The sequence below is a fragment of the Notamacropus eugenii genome, chromosome 1 (assembly GCF_028372415.1).
Source record: "Notamacropus eugenii isolate mMacEug1 chromosome 1, mMacEug1.pri_v2, whole genome shotgun sequence".
Lineage (NCBI taxonomy): Eukaryota > Metazoa > Chordata > Mammalia > Diprotodontia > Macropodidae > Notamacropus > Notamacropus eugenii.
This window is the reverse complement of record NC_092872.1, coordinates 327,851,365-327,874,042: the sequence shown is the minus strand read 5'-3', so window position 1 is coordinate 327,874,042 and position 22,678 is coordinate 327,851,365. Positions and strand designations below refer to the sequence as shown.

The 22,678-nt window shown below is 34.0% G+C and overlaps 1 protein-coding gene across 2 annotated transcripts in view; it reads left to right on the top strand.

The window, feature by feature from the left end:
• Nucleotides 1–22,678, top strand: part of RALGAPA1 (Ral GTPase activating protein catalytic subunit alpha 1) — a 325,621-nt gene that overhangs the window by 187,078 nt on the left and 115,865 nt on the right. For both annotated transcript variants that reach the window (XM_072629732.1, XM_072629733.1), the window contains 4 exons: nt 1,260–1,370; nt 10,254–10,322; nt 11,748–11,882; nt 12,438–12,621. In XM_072629732.1, coding sequence (XP_072485833.1) covers nt 1,260–1,370; nt 10,254–10,322; nt 11,748–11,882; nt 12,438–12,621 — 499 coding nt within the window. The remainder of the gene's footprint in view (nt 1–1,259; nt 1,371–10,253; nt 10,323–11,747; nt 11,883–12,437; nt 12,622–22,678) is intronic.

Here is a 22,678-nt window from a genome sequence, read left to right as displayed (position 1 = left end):
AAAAGTTTGGCCTGCAGGCACATTTCAAATATAGCACTTCGGAATTACAGGAATTACATTTTACAACATGCTCATTATCATTTTCTCATTAGATTACATCTTCAATACTAATTCCTCCCTTAACAGTACCCCCAACTCTTATCATCAAGGTGTATCTTTCTGAGGGCCAGTTTCATCTTACCTTTCTTAACCTTCTGCTATTTGCCCAGAGTATTTATTCAGGAAGACACAGTGGAAACTAGCTATTTGAAATATAGGTAAAGCTTGATCATTTTTTTCATATTTCTTTCACGCTTTCTTTATTATGTGTCTGCCTTCCTACATGCTATTGCTTTTTTCTAATCTCAGTTTTATAATTGATGTGAAATAATAATCTCATTGAAAGATCTTAAAAGTAATTTTTATAGTCCAGTTTGACTCAGTGAAGCTGAATTCATGTGGTAGCCAGGGCATGTTTTGATCATAAGTAGGAACATAATTCTAAAATTAGTGCCAATGAGAATAGCAGTGACTATTTTTAAAATATATATATGTATATTTATTGATAGTTATGTTTTGACTTGACCTAAATTTCTCACTGCTTCCTTCCTACAGCCTCTCCCCGAGGACTTTCCCTTATAAAGAAGGAAAAAAAAAACAACTCAGCAATAATAATCAGTATCTCAAAAAACTCTTAAATTATAAGCAATGTTCCACATCTATAGTGTCCTCCTTCTTGCAAAGAAATGTCTGGGAAGAGGGAAATATCTTCTCATATGTCTTTTTTGGGAGGGGGAGTCAAGCTTGGTCATTAATTCATAGCATTCAAGTTTTGATTGTTTTGTTTTTGCCATTCATTTTTCTATATTATTTTCCTGATTTTATTTACCTTACCTTGTGCCAATTCATTGTAGTCTTGCCATGTTTTCATTATATTTGTCATATTCATTGTTTTTTGTGGCATAGCAATATTTTATCCATTACTAAGAATTTCATTAATACTTTTTAAAAAAATAATTGAATGAAAACAGCTAATTCTTTTTTTCCATTATCGTATATGTAAAGGTAATATAAAAGAATATATGATTTAACAGTTGTTTATATTTGACTTGTTAACACATTATAGAATTTTTTGCAGCATTCTTACTAATATTAAAATTACTTTACAATTCCTGCGCATGTACAAGCTGTCATCAGTAGATGGCAGTCCAGAAACATTTAAAATAATATCCACATATGAATAGGGAAAGAAAACGCCTTATTTTTTTTTTATTTTTCAGTTTCCTAATAAAACTGTAGCCCATGTGGCTTGCAACATGCTTCATATGCTGATTCAATATGTACATAGGCTTCAGATTTATCAGCCTGATTCCCCTTTGAAAATTATTCAAGTAAGTAACATTTCATCTACTTTTTAATCATGGTTTAGAAAAATCTTGGGGCAAAGAATTTCGTCTTCATTTGTTTTTCTTCAGTTGAATAATCTTGAGAATATAATTTAATTTCATCTGTAAAAATGACAAAGTCTTCGAGTCATTTGGAATCAGAAGTCTTATATTTAAATCCTACTTTTGATACATGCTAGCTCTTCTCTGAGGAAAATTCACGTAATGTCTCTTAGCTACCAGAAGTTTCCCAAGATTTCTCTACTAAATTTTAAGTAGATTGTAATCTGTGTTAATTCTCAGATTTCCCACACTACTGAAATCGTAGATCCTTAGTGTATTTGCATATCTAATGTCTGCTTTTGATGATGATGAAAATGGAAAAAGTCCTTTTTGTAGTTTTTCACTAAGCAATTTATATAAAAGCAAATTGAATAAAGATTTTTAATACATTAAAAAAAACTTTAGTGGGGTAATTTTTAGTTCTGAAGTCAAAGGACTGATTGTGAAATATCAGTTTGAGCACTCCATCCACTGATGCAAAATATAGCCTAGCTACAACTTAATAGATGGTCTTCCAAACTTTATATTTTAATTAGAGAACAACCAGAACATTGGAGTAGCAAGAAGCAGTGAACCCACTTCCCTTCTAAAACTGTTGCAATGTAGACCTAAGAAATGCCTGAGATCAAATAGTGATTTTTTGGTTAATGAAAAGAAAAATTGTGGTGGGTCTTTTTTTTAGCCCAGGATCACATAATTGGCTCTTGTTAACAACCAGGACAGAAACTGTAAAACATGGGTGGGTCGGGATCTTGTGATCAGCCTTCTATACCGAGCTGAAGCACTGTTTTAGCAGATGGATTTAAATGTTAGCAGGCTTAGAAGAGGGATAAACAGATAATTCTGTTGCTCTGAACCTTTCAACTAACTAACAGGAGTTAGGCCCAGAAACTATCAATTATCAACTGGAGTCCCACCCAGGGAATGTTTGAGTTGTATTACCTAGGCCTACACTAGGGTCTAGAATTTGGAAAGCTCAGGAAGGCTGAAACCACTGAAAGTTTGTATCACCCTAACCCAAACCATCTTGTGATCCTTGATCTTTCAGTACACTGTGAATGTGGTAGCAAGAGCCCTGCTGTGACAGGCCAGGATGGTACAGTGCTGTAACAGCCCCACTAGAAATGCACAAAATTTGACCTTAACACAAAATCCCAATGTGAGAATTAAAGATGGATAAATGAGTAAAGAAAAAAAAAAAGCTATTATGATGCACAAGACACAAACTCAGAAGGGAAAGAATAATTCTAAAACACCTGTAAGTAAAATCTCAGAGAAAAGCACATCTTGGCAATAAGACCAAGTAGAATTCCTAGAAGAAATGATTCAGGATTTTAAAACTTAAATTATAAATTCAATGAAGGCAGTAGAGGAAAGAATAGGAATAGAAATGAGAGTTTTATGGAAAAGACTTGGAGTGAGCATTAACACTGATGCAAGTTAAACTGTTATTTCTGTCATTTCTCTCCTGGCTGCACTACTTTGGGACTTCTCTGACTTTCCAACCATATCCTAGAAGCTGATTATTGGAAAAACCTCATAAATCCTGGAAGATCCTATCAGCTTTGTTATTCTATCCCATCACTACCCACCACCCTGTCCCTGTGATTTGAGGGTGAAGCCATGAACTCCAAAATCTTCATTTAAGTAGGGAGGATAGAATTTTATCTCATTCCTCACCTAGCTGCATAATTTTGGAACTTCTCTTGAGTTCTACCATGCCCCCAATTGAGTACCTCCATCCTTTCAACTTCATTTTGTATGTTGTCTTTCCCAAATAGATCGTAATCTCCTTGAGGGGTGGAGCTCTCTTTTTGGTATTTGTGTCTGTAATGTTTAGCACATAGTACATGTCTTATAAATGTTTATTGATTGCTTGATATCAGTAAGTGGTACAAATCCTTACCCAAAGTAACAAACTCTTTGAAAATTAGAATGCATCAAACCGCAGTTAATAATGCCATAAGACCACAAGAAATACTAAAGCAAAGTCAAAAGATTGAAAAAAAATAGAAAAATGTAAGATTTCATATCCAAAATAAGAGAACTGGAAAACTGATAAAGGAGAGTTAATTTAAGAATCATTGAACTATTTGAAAGCCGTGACCAAAGGAATACCCTGGCAATCATATTTCAAGAAATCATGAAAAAAAAGTGCCTAGACATGTTAGATCAAGAAGTTAAAAAGAAAATAGTATCAGATTACTTTGTGAAAAAATCCCTTCAGTGAAAATGGTCAGGAACATCATAACCAGAACCCTGTTTCCAGGTTAAAGAAAAAATGCTGCAAACAGCTTAGAAACAAGGTTAGGCTTACACAGCACAACAAGGAACACAACAGGGTTATTGTTGAAAGGAGGATATGAAAGGAATGAAAGAAAGGGTAAGTGCATTTGGAATCTGAATGAGGGGACAAGAAGAATAGGAGAAAGGGGGTTGATAGGCAGAGGTTCTAGTCTAGAACATTGGTGCTGAGCACACTCTTCTCACATGACCCTATTCTGTGTAATAAATAGGGGACAAGGAACATAGAGATGAAAAGATACAAGAGAATGGAGAGAAATAAACAATTAACAATTATAGCTATGAATGTGATGAATGTGATTAATTCACCCATAGAGTGGAAGAGAATGGCACAATGATTTAGAAAGAAGAATCTAGTAATATATGGTTTATGAGAAACATGTGAAGTGTAAAGATTCACACAGTGTCAAGGTGCTAGTACTTTTATGATATGTATCTTTTATGCTAGTATCTTTTATGATATGAATAGAATTGCTGTTGCGTAGCATTTTTATGTAATTGACCATGTTTAGAACATTAAAACTTCCCCAAAATGCAGAGAAATAGAAATATTAAATACAGCCTTTACTGAACAAGCTACAATAAAAATAAAATTTTAAAGAATCATTGTAGAAAGGGTGAAAAATGAATTGATGACTAAACAATTTAATCTTAAAGAATTAGTGTGTCAAAGAGCATATTTTAGAAATGATAGGTAATTTCATTAAAGATAATCAGTGAGAAAACATATACCAAAAATGTTGGGATGAAGAAAATTTTATATTTCTAAACACTCTCATGCACAAAAGAACATAACCAGTCAACAAATTAGGCATGCAACTAAAAAAAAAACAACTAGAAAAGCAAATTAAAAATAAAACTTCGCATTAGAAATCTTGAAAAGCAAAAAAAGGGATCAATAAAACAAAGTTTAAAAACAATCATTTGAACTACTTAATAAAGCTAAGAAGTATTTTTTAATATGATAAGAGATAAGCCATTAGCTATTTTGATTTTAAAAAGAGAGGAAAAATCACTTTATCAAAAGTGATAAAGAATTTTTAACAAATGATGATATTATTAGAAGCTGTTTTGTTCAGCTATATGCAAACACTTTAAATATGAAATAGGTGAATATTTACAAAAATACAAAATGCTTAAATTAACAGACTCACACAAAATTTAAACAACCAAATTTCAGAAAAAGAAATTGAACAAGCCATAAATGAACTTATGTTTGGGGAGAAAGGGAGACAAACACTTGGGACCAGATGGATTGGCAAGTAAGTCCTGTCAAATATTCAAAGAACAATTATTTGCATTATTATACACAATGTTTACAAAAATGGGAAAGGATCCTGCCAAATTTCTTATATGACGCAAATATGGTATTGATACCTAAACCAGTAAGTGTCAAGATAGAGAAAGAATCTAATTTTTTTTAAAAACCTAGTCTAAAGGAATATGATCCCCAGTGAATAATGATGCAAAAAATTTAAATAACATAATAGCAAAGAGGTTATAGCAACATATCTCAAAGATTATGCACTATTAGTTAGGTTTTTACCAGGAATCTAGGGTTGGTTTAATATTACTAAAAATATAAACATTATCCACTATATTAATGATAAAAATAAAATTATATGATTCAGTAGATTCAGAAAAAGCTTCTGACAAAATTTAACACTATTTCTGCTTTAAAATAAAGCAATAGAATTAAACAAATCTTTCCCTAGCATGGTATTTAAAACCAAGAACTTGCATTATCTGTGAAATGCATAAGCTAGAGTTTTTTCAGTAAGATCACTTACTGAAAACAGGGCTGTCCATTATTACCATTTCTCTTTAATAATGCTAGAAATGCTAGTTTCAGCAATAAGAGAAGAAGAAAAATTGACAGAACAACCATAGGTAAAGATGAAATAAGATTAGCACTTTGCAGATGATATTTTGTTACTTAAGAGAACCCTAGAGAGTTACCTAAAGAACTGAACAATAACCTGGACATGGCAACTTGCCCTAGTTGGTTAATGATGCATGTTGTTTTTTTCCAAAAAAATATTTAGTGTATTCTGCTGTTCCAGGTATCTTAAGAAACTATTCATCAAAATTGTCACCTCCAACACAGATCTCATCTCTTTGTAAACTTTTGTCTAGTCCAGGTACTCTTTCCATTTTTGTTTTCCTTAGTGCCATTTCTATTTCCTTGTGGAATTTTCTGGAATCAGTGTTCAAATGTGGCAGCTCTGCTTTCATTACTATGGAAATTTTGACAAATGTTTTTCATGTTTTTGTCCATAGTCCTCCTTCCAATTTCATCTCTAGTGCTCTCAGAATGGTCTTTGCTTAAATGCTGAAACTTATTTTCTCTCCACTGTATTTTGCTAATTTGATGAGATGATATTGTTAATAATCTTCCACTAACTTCCATAAAATTTTACAAACAAGCTTATGTTCTAAACTGTTGTTGCCCTGGATTCCATATCTTTCTGCTTTTCAAAATCAAGTGTTTGCTTGCTGAGGAATTCTTTTTGGTATCCTCATTTGCTTTTGAATTGCATCAGTTAAACTTCTTTAGGAATAGTTATGGCATGCTTTTATCTTGTTTCTCATTTTTCAGCATTAAAAGCTTATTTTAATGGATTAAGTTGGAGTTGGCTTGATTGCATACCGCATCTCAATTTAATTCTCATTTTGTATTGCTTTGGTGTTTTCCTTTAAGAAATCAGTGGTCTGACTGTACACAGAGTACTGATTCAGAAATTACTCTCACATAGATAATCATTTGTTTCTGCCAAAAAAATCAAATAATTTTTTGTGATATTTTTCAGTGCTACCTTATCTGGCACCTCCAACTCTTCTTTAAAACTGTATTATCTGTAGGCATAAGGCTTCTTGTGTTTGGCTTCTTTCTTTTTCTTAATCCTGATAGATTTTTCAACGTATTTTCCATTTTCCTCCCCTATGTTCAGCTTGACATTCAAGCCACCAAGTATTAAGCTATATGTTGATTTGATTTGGAGGGTTTTATTAAATTCTTCCTGGAATTTCTCTGACACCTTATCTTCTATGAGAGATGTTAGCATGAAGGTTGCACAAATCTTATATTTGTAGTCTGTTTGCTTATGCTCATTATGAAAAATGAAAGAGAAGATGATCAAACGTCCCTGGAATTGATATTTCTCGTTACCTTGGGATGCACAAAGAAACCAACTTCATCATTTCCTTTATCTTTCCAAGGAACCATCTTCTCATTTATATACAGTTTCCGTATAGATTCTGGTTTCCTTGATATTGGAAATATCAATTGGATATTTTGCTGAAAGAAAAAGTTGAGGCCCTTTGCAGAAAGCTCTAGTTTTTCCCTTCCTCATCTCACATCACATTTGATCTCTGCCTCTTCTTCCACTATCTCGTCTTTCACAATAATGAGGTTATCTATCTCCTTGCCACGGCAAATGTGTGCACAAGTGATTCAGTTCTATCCTATATTTTCCAACAGCTTGCCCCCCCTATCATTGCGCCTTTCTCAGTTATCTTCAATTCCTACCTGTCTACTGGTTTTTTCCGTGCTCCTTACAAGTATGCCCTTGTCTCTCCCATCCTCAAAAATTTCTCATTTCATCCTTGCTAGCTAATATCCTATATCTCTCCTCTCTTTTGTGGCTAAACTCCTTGAGAAGGCCATCTTTAATAGATAACTTTCACTTCCTTTCCTCTCACTCTTAATTCTTTGCAGTCTGACTTCTGACCTTATCATTCAACTGAAAGTCTCTCTCCAAAGTCACCAGTGATTACTTAATTGTTAAGTGAAATATCTTCCCAGTCCTCATCCTTTTTGACTTCTCTGTAGCCTTTGACACTATTGATCATTCTCTTCTCCTTAATACTCTCTTAGTCTCTTAAGTGTTGTTTTTTGTTTTGGGTGTGTGTGTGTGTGTGTGTGTCTGTGACATAATGCTCCCTCCTAGTTTTTCTGACAATTCTGTCTTGTTTGTAGGATCTTTTTCCAGGTTGTGCCCATTAATTGTTCCCCACCCTTGTGAAAAAAACATAAACACTTTTTTCCCTCTGTATTACTTCACTTGGTAATGTCATTAGCTCCATTGGAGCTGATTTTTTTACAGAGGTCATTATTATCTCTATGTAGATAATACTGAGATTTCTTTGGCCAGACTTTCTAATTTCCAGCTGCCTCTTAGGTATCTTGAATTCAGTGTCTCATAAACCTTTTAAATTCTACTTGACCAAAACTGAACACATTATCTTTTCTATAGACCACTTCTCTTCCTAATTTAATTTCCATGATACCTTTGATATCCTCCCAAGTCACTCAGGCTCACAACCTAGAATTCCTCACTTTCTTACCCTCCTTATCCAATCAGTTGGCCAAAATCTTTTAGATTTACCTTTATAACACCTCTTGTGTATGCTCCCTTTTATCTGACAGTGCTACCACCCTTGTGTTGAGCACCTAGGTGGTGCAGTGTATAAGAGCACCAGTGCAGGAGTCAGGAGGACCTGAGTTCAAATCTAACCTCAGCCACTTGACACTCACTAGCTGTGTGACCTTGGGCAAGTCACTGAACCCCAATTGCCTCATCCTGGGTCATCCCCAGTCATCCTGATGGTCACTGGATTCAGGTGGCTCTGGAGGAGAAGTGAGACTGGTGACCTTGCACAGCCCTCCTTCACTCAAAGCAAAGTCAAGTGCAGGTCATGTCATTATTTCTCTGATGGCATGGTCTTCTTCAGCAACAAAGGACGCACACCCATACACCCTTGAGTAGGTCCTTATCACCTTACATTTGAGCTATTTACTTTTGGTTTGCTTTACTTACCTTAAGTCTCTTCCCACTCTTGTTCATTCTGTACTCAGATGTTAAATTGATTTTCCTAAAGTGCAGATGTGACCATGTCATCCCTTTCCACCTCCCTGCACCCACTTAAGAAGGAAAAGAAAGGAAGATGGATACGTAGACGAAACACGTTGAAATCGTATGAGCATAATAAAGTAAAGCAAATTCCCACATTGGCCATGTTCAAAAATACATTCCTCTTTCTGTGTTATTTCATCATCTCTTTGAAGAGGTGTGCAACTTCATCAGTTCTCCGGGATAATGGCTAATTGTTTATATTTAAATTGCTTATTAACAATTATTGAATATTAAATACATGCATGGAAATTATAAATATAAACTTTATACAAATAATTTTAATTACCTTTCTTGAACATGTAATTCTGACTCCATTGCTGCTGTATAAGTTGACCATTTACATTTTTATAGAGAGAGAGGTTCTTTTCCCAATTGGGTGGCAATTCACATGCTTTTCTCAATTTCATATCTTAGAATTTTTACCAAAATAGGTGATATATTTTGGGTCAGATATCCTCTATAATATATAATAGTGATTGTGTCCACTTGAGATTTGAATAAGACTTACACACATAAGAGGTGGAACCATTTTAAAATGTGGCCCATATGCAGATTATTTTGCATTGTAATATAAATTTTTATTTGAATCATTTTTTCCATTTCACTAAATGCAGTCAGACTATATAGAGAAGGAAGCAAGAATTATTACTTCCGCAAATGTAGATGGAGAACTAAAGCACAAAATGGTTACCTAATTACAGAACAGGAAATAGGCCTTTTAAAAATTGTAGATATTAAGGAAGTATACTTTGTGAATTCATAAATGTACTGTGTTCTCCCATATGTCAGTTGCATTAAGCATTAATTTACAAGACTTTTTTAAGTTTACCGCTAAAGGTTGAACCCATTAGAGGAAACCAGACCTGGTGAATACATATGTGTCCAGTAGAAATGAAAAAGTTGAAAGATGTGGGGTAGTTATTTGTTGTTGAGGGAGTGATGTCTTTGAGGCATTTCATTTTTTGTTTTTTTTTTAAATCACCAATAATCTTTTTTATGGAATTACAACTTAATATTGGAGAAAGCTTATTGATGTAAAATTAATTTTACATTATTGCTGTAGGTGGCACAGTGGATAGAATGTTGGGCCTGGGGTCAGGAAGACTCATTTTTCTGAGTGGCCTCAGACACTTACTAACTGTGTGACTTTGAGCAAGTCACTTAACACTGTCTGCCTCAAGTTCCTCATCTCTAAAATAAACTGGAGAAGGAAATGGCAAGTCATGCCAGTGTCTTTGTCAAGGAAACACCAAATGGGGTCATGAAGAGTTAGACACTACTGAAAAATGATTGAATAAAAAAATTCATTTACACCTTGATAATTTTAGTGATTTTTAGATGGTATCTGTGCTTTGTTTAATTTTGCTTGTGTATATTTTATTTGTGTGGAACTGCAAAAATAGGTTATATATTTGGAATTTGAAGGTTCTTATGAAAATTGCCATTTAAAAAAAAATGATATTTGAAGTGATTGAATGCCAGTATAATCATGGCCCATATTAATAATCAGTTTAGGATAATTACGATGTTTAATAATTATGATTTGAAGTATTTTCATTAGTTAATTAGATTTTAAAAGAAAAATAATTTTTTTCTTTGTCCATAGATACTGATAGCCACTGTTACTCACCTTTTACCCAGTACAGAAGCTTCTTCTTATGAAATTGACAAGAGGGTAATTGAACATAGCTCATTTTTAATATGTTGCAAAGTAAAGTTTTAAGTATTTATTTTTACAAATATTTTGTGGATATGTGGATGTGGGCCCACCTCTTATAAATATGTGATGAATAATATATATATTAACATTTTATAATACTACATTAATATAGTTTAGTTTCTCTTTAATAATTAAATTGATTTTCACGTCAAGGTTTTTGTTTATATCTGTTTTATAAAGTGTTCAAATATATAAATTATTGCTTAGAAACTTGTAATAAATTGTACTGTTTCTTAGGACACATTCTTCAAAATAGTGACTTTTGGGCAATAAGCATGTTGACTTGATATGTTTAATTAGATGTTTCCACTTAGAATTACCAACATGTCAAGTACACATTGAGTTTGAATTGTAACTCTGAAGACCAAAAAGCTATCCTCTACTTAGTTTCCAAGATTATAATACTAGTTGTGATCTTATTAATATAATTTGCGATATGGAAGTTATTATTGCATGTTTCATATTGGGTGGGGGAAAAGTATTTTTAAGTTCAGTTGTTTAAAACTGAAAAGAATCAGCGTTGGAAAGTTTCTTTGGTGAAAATAAAGTGCATTTGAGAAAATGCTGGAAGTAGGTTTTTAAATTTATTTTTTCCTCCTAAAAGACTTGGTATTTGTGAATCAACATGGCAAAAACAGGCAGTTAAAACACCTAAGAAAAATATTTTAGATAATAACCTTGGTAGGCTTTAGAGCATCCTGTTCTTTCTCAACCTGTCTTTCTATTCTCATTATATTATTCCTCTTTCCACATCTGCATCCAACCAAACTGTACTTCTCAGTTATTTACACATGGCCCTCTATGTCCTTTCTCCATGCCTGTGCGCTGACCTTTTTCCCTGCTTTCATGCATTCCTTCCTCATTTGTACCTTGTAGAATCCTCACTTCCTTCATGACACCATTTTAAGCACTGCTTTCTACACAAAGATTTCCCTAATTCACCCTCTATTAGCATCTTGTATTTTACTATTTTATATTTTTTTTATTCTGCATGTATTTATTCTCTACATATATATATGTATTATGTATATCTATGCTGTGTCTCCAGTGCATAGTACCTGCCTGGCACATAGTAGGTGTTTAATAAATTCTTGTGATTGATTAATGGTCATCAATTTTAATGATATTTTTACACAGTGTAGACAACTTTAAAATTCTTATTTCTTTTATTGTCTTTACACCCTGTATGATGAAATCCACCTCTACTAATTTTTAAAATTCAATTCTTTCTATATATTCTTTGTGGTGCTTGACTTATTTTTGCTGAAGACTGAGGCTTCACTGATGGAACTGTAAACTAAAGAATAACTGGGGGAAAATATTAAATTTCATGATCTTATTATTTATGGAATGTATAATGAATAAAATCTTCTGTTACAGTTGGTGGTATCATTACTTCTGTGTTTATTGGACTGGATCATGGCCTTGCCTTTAAAGACACTACTCCAGCCAGTTCATACAACAGGAGCGGAAAATGATAAAACAGAAAAATCTGTCCTCAATTGTATTTATAAGGTATTCCTGCTTGAATATTTGTTTGGTAACCACAATGTATTACATTTAGACATAGATTAACAAAGGTCTGTTTTGCACTTATTGAATGAGAATTTTAAAATCCTAATTTTTGCTAAAATTTTGAGAATTTGGCCCTTATTTGATCCTACCTAGAGACATGAGTTAAATTTCACTCCTATTATCTTCAAGTGGTCCTTTTTTCCCTACTTTATAAATTAGTCAGCTTAAGGAACTAAAAATGTTTTTAAGAAGGGGACAAAGGAAAAAGTTGATATGTGGCATACGTAAATAGCTTAGAGTTCCACTCAACTCTATCACTTACTACCTAAAGAATTTTGGAAAAAATTAACCTGTCTACCCTTTAGCATTTTCCTTATTTCTAAAACCAGGAGGTTGAAGTAGAACTACATGATATCCAACATTCCTTATAGCCAGATTCTGTCATCCTAAATGCTACCTAAAGTTTAATTTTCTTATAAACTTGCTTCTTTTTTTCTTCTTTTATTATTTAAGTTGAAAAATAAAATGTGGCTTATTGATTTCCTGTGCTTTTAGGTTCTTCATGGGTGTGTTTATGGAGCTCAATGTTTCAGCAATCCTAAGTACTTTCCCCTCAGCCTGTCTGATTTGGCTTCAATTGATTATGATCCTTTCATGCATTTGGAAAGTCTGAAAGAGCCTGAACCTCTTCATTCCCCAGATTCAGAAAGATCTTCTAAACTCCAGCCAGTCACAGAAGGTACAATGATGAATTGTGTTCAGAACAGACTTGCTTAGTATTTTCTCACTACACAATTTTGGGGATGGAGTAATAGGAATGAAAATTTTTGGACATATTAAGTGATAAATCCAAATATGTTATAGCATGAATTTGTTATTTTGAAACATAACTTCAAAAGATGATAGTTAAAGGAGATAATTACCATGTATTTTCTTAGGTTTTAGGTTTTTTGTTTGTTTTTTAACTATATCTGTGATTTCACCAATATAGAATGATATAGAAAGTCATTCTACTAATACAGATCACCAACTCCTCTGTAACATTTAGAATTTCCTAGAGGGGGCACAAAAAGGTTAAGCAGTTTGCACCATAATCTTCATAAACTTAAATACTCAAGATAATTCTTTCTTTTTTTTTTTCAGCTGAGTCTTTGTATAAACTTATTTGATAAATAGTGATCTATATAGCAAATATCTTACTTAGGAAGAACTTATGACTCTGCTTTGAAATAACATAAGTAGTTAATTTAAACTTTTTTAAAGCCATATTTGATTATCTTCAAATAAATCAGCCAAGATGTATATGTATCATGTATGTACAATGTTCAGGGAACCATGAATATATATGGGATACAAAGATATGTAAGTTATAATTCTTTCCAGGATCTCATAATTATTTTTTTGGAGAAACAAAATCTATCTAATTATGTAGATATCTAGATAATAAGGATTTAAGTAACACTTTAGTACATTAAAAAAGAAGATAATGCCATTAAAGCAGTAAATAATGAATTAACACAGTCCATAATTGTCATAGGAAACTTTACATTGATCTATTAGATTAGCTTTGCAAAATTAAAACTAACCATGAGTCTGATAGTAAAAAACAAAGGGTAAATGTATGGGGGAAAATAGTTTTCTAGCCAAGGGGAGAAAATGCTTTTCTATAGTTTAAATGGGTAGCACATTTAATTTTTGTTCAAAAGCGTATCAAGACCATTTCTAGAATTGAAATATTTTTTAAAAATTGAATTTAACTGTTTAACAAAACAATTCTAGAATTTCTTATAAAATATATTGTGTCAGTATCAGACAGAAGAGAAGACTGTTGAAATAAATGCATTTAATATTGATACTTAGTACTATGCTTCACCTCTGTTGAGCTGAAGCCTTTAGGTTACCTTAAATGCATTAAAGGCCAGATAAATGCAGAACCTTTTTTTAATATCCGTGTACTAACAGCAGGTGATTTGTGTGCGGTCTGTAGTGACTATGTCCTGGGTGTTTTTTAGGGTTTTTTTTTTGGTTGTTTTTTAATATAGAGAAAATGACTAATCATTATGCCCTTGTCCAAGGCATGCTTCATCATCCTCAAGTGCTTTTTTGGCCAAAGAATTCTAAACAGAGAGCTGTCCCCAATAAGCTCAGTATTGCACTGAATGAATTTGATTTGAGAACTATTGGCAGGAGTAGCTATAATTATTAAATTTAATGAAGAATGTAGCTGTAGTTGCCTTTTTGTCGAGTAGTAGTGGTGTTATTAGCAAAAAGTCATCATGTTCAGAGACAGAATAAAAGAGGCTACAAAGATTATTCTCTTCTAATTATAGTTTCACCTATATATTATGCAAAGCCACTGTTTAAAACATCAACGAAAATTAACTTCCTCTACATGTTCTATTACATTGTAGTGAATCACAGCAGCTCTTTATGCCTTCCTGCATTGTAAGCCATAATAGTCTGTAATTATGGGTTTATAGCCAATGCTATGGGATTTGTTTAACAATCTCAAAAGGCAACACTGAATAGACTTTATTAAATGAATGCCTGCTATGCAAAACCTTTGTAGTATTGATATCTCCATTTTGGATTTTCTTACAAGGTTTGTTCTTTAAGAATTTCTTCTTGAAATCTGCAAATTAAACTTGATATACTAGAAAAAGTACTGACTCTTTGAGTTAGAGGACCAGCATTCAAATACTGCCTCTGAAAGTCATTTATTTTCCCTGGATCTCATTTTTGTTCATCTCTAAATGAGGGAGTTAGACCAGATGATCTATGAAGTCTCTTCCTGCTCTGGAGTCTTTTTGATGCTTATCCATTTCTATCTGCCTGAGTTCGGAAGCTGTATAACTTTTAAAAAATATTTATGGCTTGAAAATCTAAAGATTTTAAGTAATAAAATTACATATATACATATATGCATATGTGTATGTATGTATATACATATTTTTCCACTCCTAGATATTTGAATGCTTTCTCCTTTCACCTAAATCTTATGTTAATATAGGTGCTATTTTTGTTGTCATATTTAAACCGTACTGTTAACATGCCTAAGCAGACCAATTGTTAGAGGAAAATTCAATCATAATTTTTAAAAGATTGACCTGGCTTGTTTTCCTTTATCCATCCTTTATGGGGAAAAGATTAGTAGTGTAGCAGGGTTATTTGTTTTTTAGAAAGTTGCAATATTTTCGTAATTTGTGCAAGCAAACTTGCTCAGTGATTTATAACTAGAAAGCAGCTTGTCATATTTTGAAAAAAAGCAAATTTTAAACCTTATGTTTCCATATATTGCTACCAAAAACAATCACTTAGCTATATTGCACTGCTTAATATTCATTTGGTGGTCAATAGTTAGTGACCATTTTCATAAATAATAATTTAATTAGTAACAAAATAAATATTTTTGTCCTTACTGAGCCTTCTGCAAGAATGTTTGAATTCATTTTGCAAGTAGCCAGAAAGTCGAGGGACAAAAAGTTTCATTCATTTTCTCTGGATTGCTGTGCAATCATGGACAAAACTCAGGAATTTTTCACATTTCAGTGATCTAGTTCTATTATATTATTTTTCCTTATTCAGAAGGAGCACTTATTTATTCTACAAACAGATCCACTGCTCAGAATAATAAGTCACCTACTAAAGGATGCAGAAGAAAAGAGAAATCAATTTAACTTTGAACATTTTTTCAAATAATTACTGTTTTGCATTTTTTTTGAAAACTGTGATCTGACTTGTATCAGTATCCTATAGAGTGTGCATGTCAGTCTTTTATTAGATAATTAATGCAAAAATTTTCCCCCAGCATAGATCTTTTCTTCTGATTCTACCTGTTTTGATATTTTTTTGCAAAAACTTTTTAATTGTATGTGATCAGAATTATCTGTTTAATAATTCAATCCAATAAGCATGTAAGTGCCTATTTCTGTGCAAGACACTGTGCTAAGCGCTAGGTATACAAAGAGGTAAAAGGTAGTCCCTGCCTCAAGGAGCTTTGCCTCAAGGAGCTTACAGTTTAGTTGGGGAGACAAAACACAAATATATGCAAAGAAAGCTATGTACAAGATAAATAGGAAATGATGAACAGAGAAATGGCATTAGAATTAGGAGGAGTTGGAAAAGGTTTTCTGTAAAAGATGGAATTTTTAGTTGGGACTGGAAATCAGGAAGGTTACTAGAAAGAGCTGAAGAGGAAGAACATTCCAGACACAGGACAGTTAGAGAAAATGCCTGGTACCGAGAATTGAGTTGTCTTTTTTTGTGGAACAGCAAGGAAACCAGTATTTATTGAGATCTCTGCTGTATTTTCTTGCACCACGCATAATTTTGAAAGATAGAACTTTTCATTCTCTTAATTTTGCAGCATCATGGCTTTTTATATTTAGAATATTTACTGATTTGAAATTTACTATGATAAGATGCTGATTTAAACCTTTTCACCAAGTTGCTTTCTAATTTTTCCAGAGGTGTTTGCTAAATAAGAATCCCTTCCCCAGGAGCTGTTCATAGATTTATCAACTGTTAAACTCTACTGTACATTTTTAAGTCTTATTTAATATGTTTTACTGATCTAATTTCCTTATTTGTTTCTATATGATTTGTATAATTAGATAGATAGATATAAAGTCTTATAATTGGGTTAAAATAAAATGTCCTCCAATCTAAGATAGTGGAGGCATGAATTAGACAGCAGTTTGTCTGAAAAATGAATGAGGATTTTTAATAGACTGTGTAAGTTCAATAAGAATAAAAAGTTAAATGACAGCCAAGGAAAACTAATAGAATCTTATGCTAAGTTGAGTAACAGCGGTGAGAAATAAGCTGATTTTTCTGCCCTGATTATGCTCTGTTTAGCCTTCAAAACCCATCATAACCTACCTTACTGCCTGACCTGTGTTCTTCAGTCCAATGACACTGACCTCCTGGCTGTTCCATGAACAAGATTCTCTGTCTCTTGCCTCTGGGTATTTTCTCTGGCTCTCCTCTATACCTGGAATACCCTCCCTCCTCTGCTCTGATTAGGGCATCCCTGATTTACTTTAAAGCCCAACTAAAATCCCAACTTCTACCTTCCCCAACCCACCTTAGTTCCAGTGTCCTTCCTCTGTTAATTATTTTCCTACTTATATTTTATGTAACTTGTTTGTATATATTATTTATTGTATTGTATATATTATTTTGCATGTTGTTGCCCCCATTAGATTATAAGCTTCTGGAGGGCAGGAACTGTTCTTTTCCTCTTTGTGTGTCCCCAGCACTTAGCACAGTATCTGGAAGATTCTAGGTGCTTAATGTATATTTATTGATTGGTTGATTGATTAATTAGGACACTTGAAAAATATTATATTCAGTTCTTTGTGCCCCATTTTAGGAAAGCTTTTGATAAAATGGGAGGAGAGTATCCATTGTAGAACAGTCATGTTACCAGAAGACCTGTATGTTTTTGTATGTTAAGAGTTGGCAAAGGAAGTGTAGATGTTTAGCCAGAAGAAAAGAAGTCATAGGGGAAATCTGATGGCTTCAGGTATTTGAAGCATGACCAGGTAGGCACGACTAGAATTGTTCTTCTTGAACTCAAAGTGCAAAACTAGAACTGCTGGGTGGAAGAGACAAATTTAGGCTTGATATAAGGAAACTTATGAAGAATTAGAACTATCTAAAAATGGAATGGTCTGCCTCAGGTATCAATGGCTTCCTTCTCCCTGGAGAGCTTCAAAGAAGAGTGAATGACCACTTCTCCAGTATTTGTGGAGAGAATTAGTTTTTGGATTTGAGTTGAACAGTATGTTCTTGAAAATTTTAAACTTTGACATTCTCTCAAATTTATTGTTTTTAAGGTTTTAAGGTCTGCTACTAATTCGTTATATTCTTTAATATTTTGAAGGCAGTATGATATAGTGAAAAGAGTGCTTGATTTTTAATCACCAAACCTAGGTTTGAATCCTAGCTCTGAAAATTACTGTGTAAAAATGTGACCTTGGGTAAGCTATTTAACCCTGTTTGGACCATAAAAAATTATTCTCTCCAGTTAACTATTTGGAGACTAAAATAGTTCTATTAGTTATGTTAATATTATTTATTATTATTAGTTCTGTGTATTTTGGTGTTTTAATTCTTAAATATAATTTTTCTTCTTATCTCTTCCTCCAGTATTTTGATAGTAATGTGTATAATGATAATTGCTTTTGTGGGTTTATTTTGTATCTTTATTTCTTTAGTAAAGTTACTAATAATTAGTATTATTGTTGATTCTACTATCATAATGTCTGCAAATAGAAATATAATTTTATCTCTTATCATGGAGGCAATAAGGAGTCACTAGTATGTCTTCATTCAGAGAGTACTATAGTCAGATCTAGGGCAGCTAAGTGGCACGGTAAATAGCTTGCTGGGCCTGGAGTCAGGAAGATTCATCTTCTTGAGTTCCATTCTGGCCTCAGACAATTACTAGCTCTGTGGGTCTGGGCAAGTCTCTCAATCCTTTCTGCCTCAGTTTCCTCATTTTCTTTTACAGCTACACTTTTGTTGTTACATCTACCATTTTTAACATTGTCAGAAAGCAGTAGTTACGATGGACATCCTTGTTTTACTGCCCAAATGTAGGAGAGCTTCAATTGTTTCTCTATTACAAATCATGCTAGTAACATGCTTTTGGTAATAGTAAGAAAAGGTTACTCATTCATTGATTTAGAATTGGAAGAAACCTCAGAAATCACCTGATGCAACAAACTAATGCTCATAGAGTTTAAGTAATTTACACATAGTCGTAAAGGCAGTAAGTACTAGAGCAAGAACTCTCTCTAATTCTAGGACTCTTTCTACCAAACTAATTGCCTTGAGCATTAACATTAAGCATTAACATGGGTGAGAAATCCTTTTATTCCTCTGCTTTTTTTGCATTTTTAACGTAAAAACTCTTTCTGTTATAATCATGTTTTATTATTTTTGTTATTAACAAGATTTACTGTGCTTTAAGTTTTCCTAATTTTGAGCTAATGGTGAATAGGAATAGGTCCTACCACCATAAGAAAGTCAGTCCATTTGGCAAAGGTAGTGGTCAACAGAGCTGATCTTTGCAAAATCTGTTTCAACACTCAGTGAGGCCTGCTACCTGAGGGTAATAGCCTAAATGAAAGCAGTAGATGATCTCACTCTATCCTGCATAAATTTAGTGGTTCCTTGAAAAAATAGAAATATGGAAGGTATATGTGGTCAGTGTTCCAGGTCAGCATGGCATTGCCATACCTTCAGAAGATATAATAGCAGTGAGGGCAGAGTGGACACTGTATTCATAGAGGGCCAGTGTAGTCCATTTGCCAGTCCTGGACCATGTGAGTTCCATAAACGATAGGGGTTATATTGGTGGCAGAGCAGAGACTGAGAAAGTTAGCAGCCTACCCAGGTAAGGATGACTAATGCTTCATTACAGAATAAAGAGATGAAGTGATTTTTGGGTCCATTGGATCGTAGAGTTCCCACTGTGGTGATGCTTGTTAGAGATAGATGTTCCTTCTTTCTCAAGAAAGGAATAGTTCCAACGTCATGATTAGTAAGGAACACTATATTTGAAGCCTTTACTTCTAGATCTCTGTTTTAGGATTCTGAATGCAGAAATTGATTGAGAGGAATGAGAGTATGAATTACTAATGCTTTTTCATCTATTTAAAGTTAACTAATAAGGGAGATATGGAGGTTTTTATCTGTGACGTTAGGTTTTTTGTTGTTGTTGTTGTTGCCATTTGGGTCTGGCTTAGGGGTGGGAATCTTGTGGCCCTTTGACTGAATCCAGTCTTTACAGAACAAATCCCCTTAGGCCACAGCTTCCCCACTCCTAATCTAGATAACCCCTTTATCTCCAGATTTATTATGGGGAAAGAGGGGGAGGCCTTCTTAGGTATTTTTAGGGGTAAAACCAAAAGAAAGCAAGAAATAAAACTTACAAGATGCTAACCAGTTGATATAGGCATATATTCTTTGGGTTAATGAATAAATGGAGCCAAAGTGAGTGCACATTGATTGAGAGAAAGCTAAAAAATATTAAATTTTTATGATTGCAATGGATAATTAGTATACAGTAGGAAATATTAAAAAACTTGGGAAGATTTTAAAAACTAATTAAATGAGCAACCCTCACTACAACAGTTAAACCAAGGGTACTCCAATTTCAGAGTTTAAAAAGGAGACTTGATCAGTTTCTCCTATCCATTTGAATTTCTTCATTTAACAGCAAAGTCCTCTTCAAATGAACGATTATGAGTCACCCAGCATCAGTGCTTAGGTAGAGAATATGAGAGAAACCTACACAAAATACATTTTAAAAAAAATGTTAAAGGGTATTCTTTACAACTAGATAAACATGAGAGTGAGATGCTGTGGGCTCAATGTAAGTGTAGTATGCAGTTGCTCACTTTGGAATGATGGCTCCAGAGATGGCCTCCTATTTTCTAAGGAGAAGAGGAGTCTTGATGCTGAAGAAGACAATTTTCTTGATGATGAGGGGAAACTCTAGGGAGGCACCCCATATGGCCTCAGGAAAAGTCAGACAGGCCTCGAAAGACTAAACAATAAAAATAATCCCATCTGTGCATTACTGTGGAAGATGAAATGGAATGGGGAAAGACTTGAGACAGGGAAGCCAATTAGCCATTGCAGTAATTAAGGAGAAAAGGTAAAGAGGGTCTGAATTGGGGTGGTGGCCATGCGAGAATGGGCTAAATGTGACCAATATTATGGAGACAGAAATGATGGAATTTGGAAACTGATTGGATATATGGGGTGAGGGTAAGTAAGGAGGTAAGGATAATGCCTAGGTTATGAACCTGGAAGATTGGTAGAATGGTTTAGTGCCTTTGCCATAAATGGGCAATTTGAAAGATGAGAGTAGTGGGTGAGATATTTTAGACATTGAGTAACAGAAAGAGAAAAATGCGAAAATAGTGTGGGGCCTAGGAAAGAGCTTTTAAGTACACTTAAAAACATCTTGAATGTGTCATCTATCAAATTACTGTTTCTATAGGCTTCTTTTTCTTGTTTTATGTAGTCAGCTTTACTTGTCTATTTTTCTGACTTTTTAAAAACTCCTTTGATCAATCAGAAAACTTACTGAGTTCTATATTATATCTAGGGATATAAATAAAAAGTAAAAACAGTATGGCACTTAAGGAATTTTAATGAAGGTGACATGTATAAACCAATATATACAGGATAAGTAGATACTCATTGGAAGGGAACTTAAGAAGGAAGGCTCTGGTAGTTGGGTAGACTGAAAAAGGCCTCTTTGGAAGAAGAAGCACTTAAATGGAGTTTTAAAGGAAACCAGGGATTCTAAGAGTCTTAAGTTAGGAAGAACATTCTGACATAGAGAAGCGTTTGATATATCCTGTATAAGAAACAGCAAGTAGGCCTTGGATCGTAAAATGTATGGATTTGAGAGGAGACTTGAAAGAGGGAAAACAATTAGAAGACTATGTAGTACCCCAGACAAGAGTTGATGAGTGCTATAACTAGGGTTGTGGCTGTGTGACTGGATTTATCTGAGGGATGCTGAGAAAGAAATTAGAAGATTTGACAAGTGATTGGAAATGTGGAGGGACTGAGAGAGGAGAGTTGATGATGGCAACAATGACATTGGTGTGAACTCAAGAGACTGCAGTATGGCCTTGATAGCCATAGGTCCATTTGGGAGAGGGGATGATTTTAGGGGAAGGATAATGTTTAGATTCAGGTGTGTATGGGGACATCATCAAGTTTGAAATGTCTCATATACGGTAGTTGACAGCCTAGAGCTCAGGAGACCAATGAGGGCTGAAGAAATAGATCTGAGAATCACCTGCTTAGAGATGCTAATTAAATCTATGGAAAATGACCAGATTATCAAGTAAGAAAGCATAAAGAGACGAGGACCCAGGAGAGAACCATTGGGAACACCTACACTTAGTAGGGATGGTGTGGATGAAGGTTCAGGAAAAGGAATTGTCAAGTAGGTAAGCTAGAACCTAGAGAGAGTAGAGTCATGAAAACCAGAGAGAAGGTCATCCAGAAAGACAATGTCAGATACTATAGAAAGTTAAAAAGGAATAAAGGTCAAGAAGAGGACAATAGGTTTAATAATTAAGAGCTTATTGGTAACTTTAGAGTAGTTTAAGTTGAATGATAAGGTCAGAATTGACAGTGAAGAGGGTTTAAGAAGAAAGTAAGAAGAGAAGACCAAAAGAGAGGACCAATGTTTCCTTCAGTCCCAACTAAGTAAAAAATTCCTACAAAATAGGAATTATGTACCACTAGTAAAGTAATTCCTGCTATGTCCAGTGGACAAGAAAGCAAACCATAGAAGTTAACAGTGGAGAATACCAGAGCTTCCTGAAGACACACATTCAGCACTCCTCCTTGATGAGCCTTCATGCTATAGCCACAGATGGACCCATTGACTTGTACACAATCAGAGAGTTCCCTCCCCGCTTAAATCCCTTGAGAGTATACCTCATTTCTACCCTTCCCTTATAGTCAGCAAGTATATAAGGTGCCAGAAGACACATGGAGGTTGGAAAAGGACAGTGTGTGAATGGAGTTTCCTGCTTTTTTGGCACAGCCCATAGGTTAGGGAACCCCAAAACAGTAGAAATTTTGCCCATATTATTCCCCCCACCCTGTAGGAAGCAACAGACACTGATTTTCAACAATCAGAGAATTAAGTATCTGAAGGAACTTAGACAGGTGGCTATACTGGCAGCCTGGCTACACTGGACCTGAAGGAATGGGGACTGGAAGCCAGGTAGTACCCATCTTATCCCTTT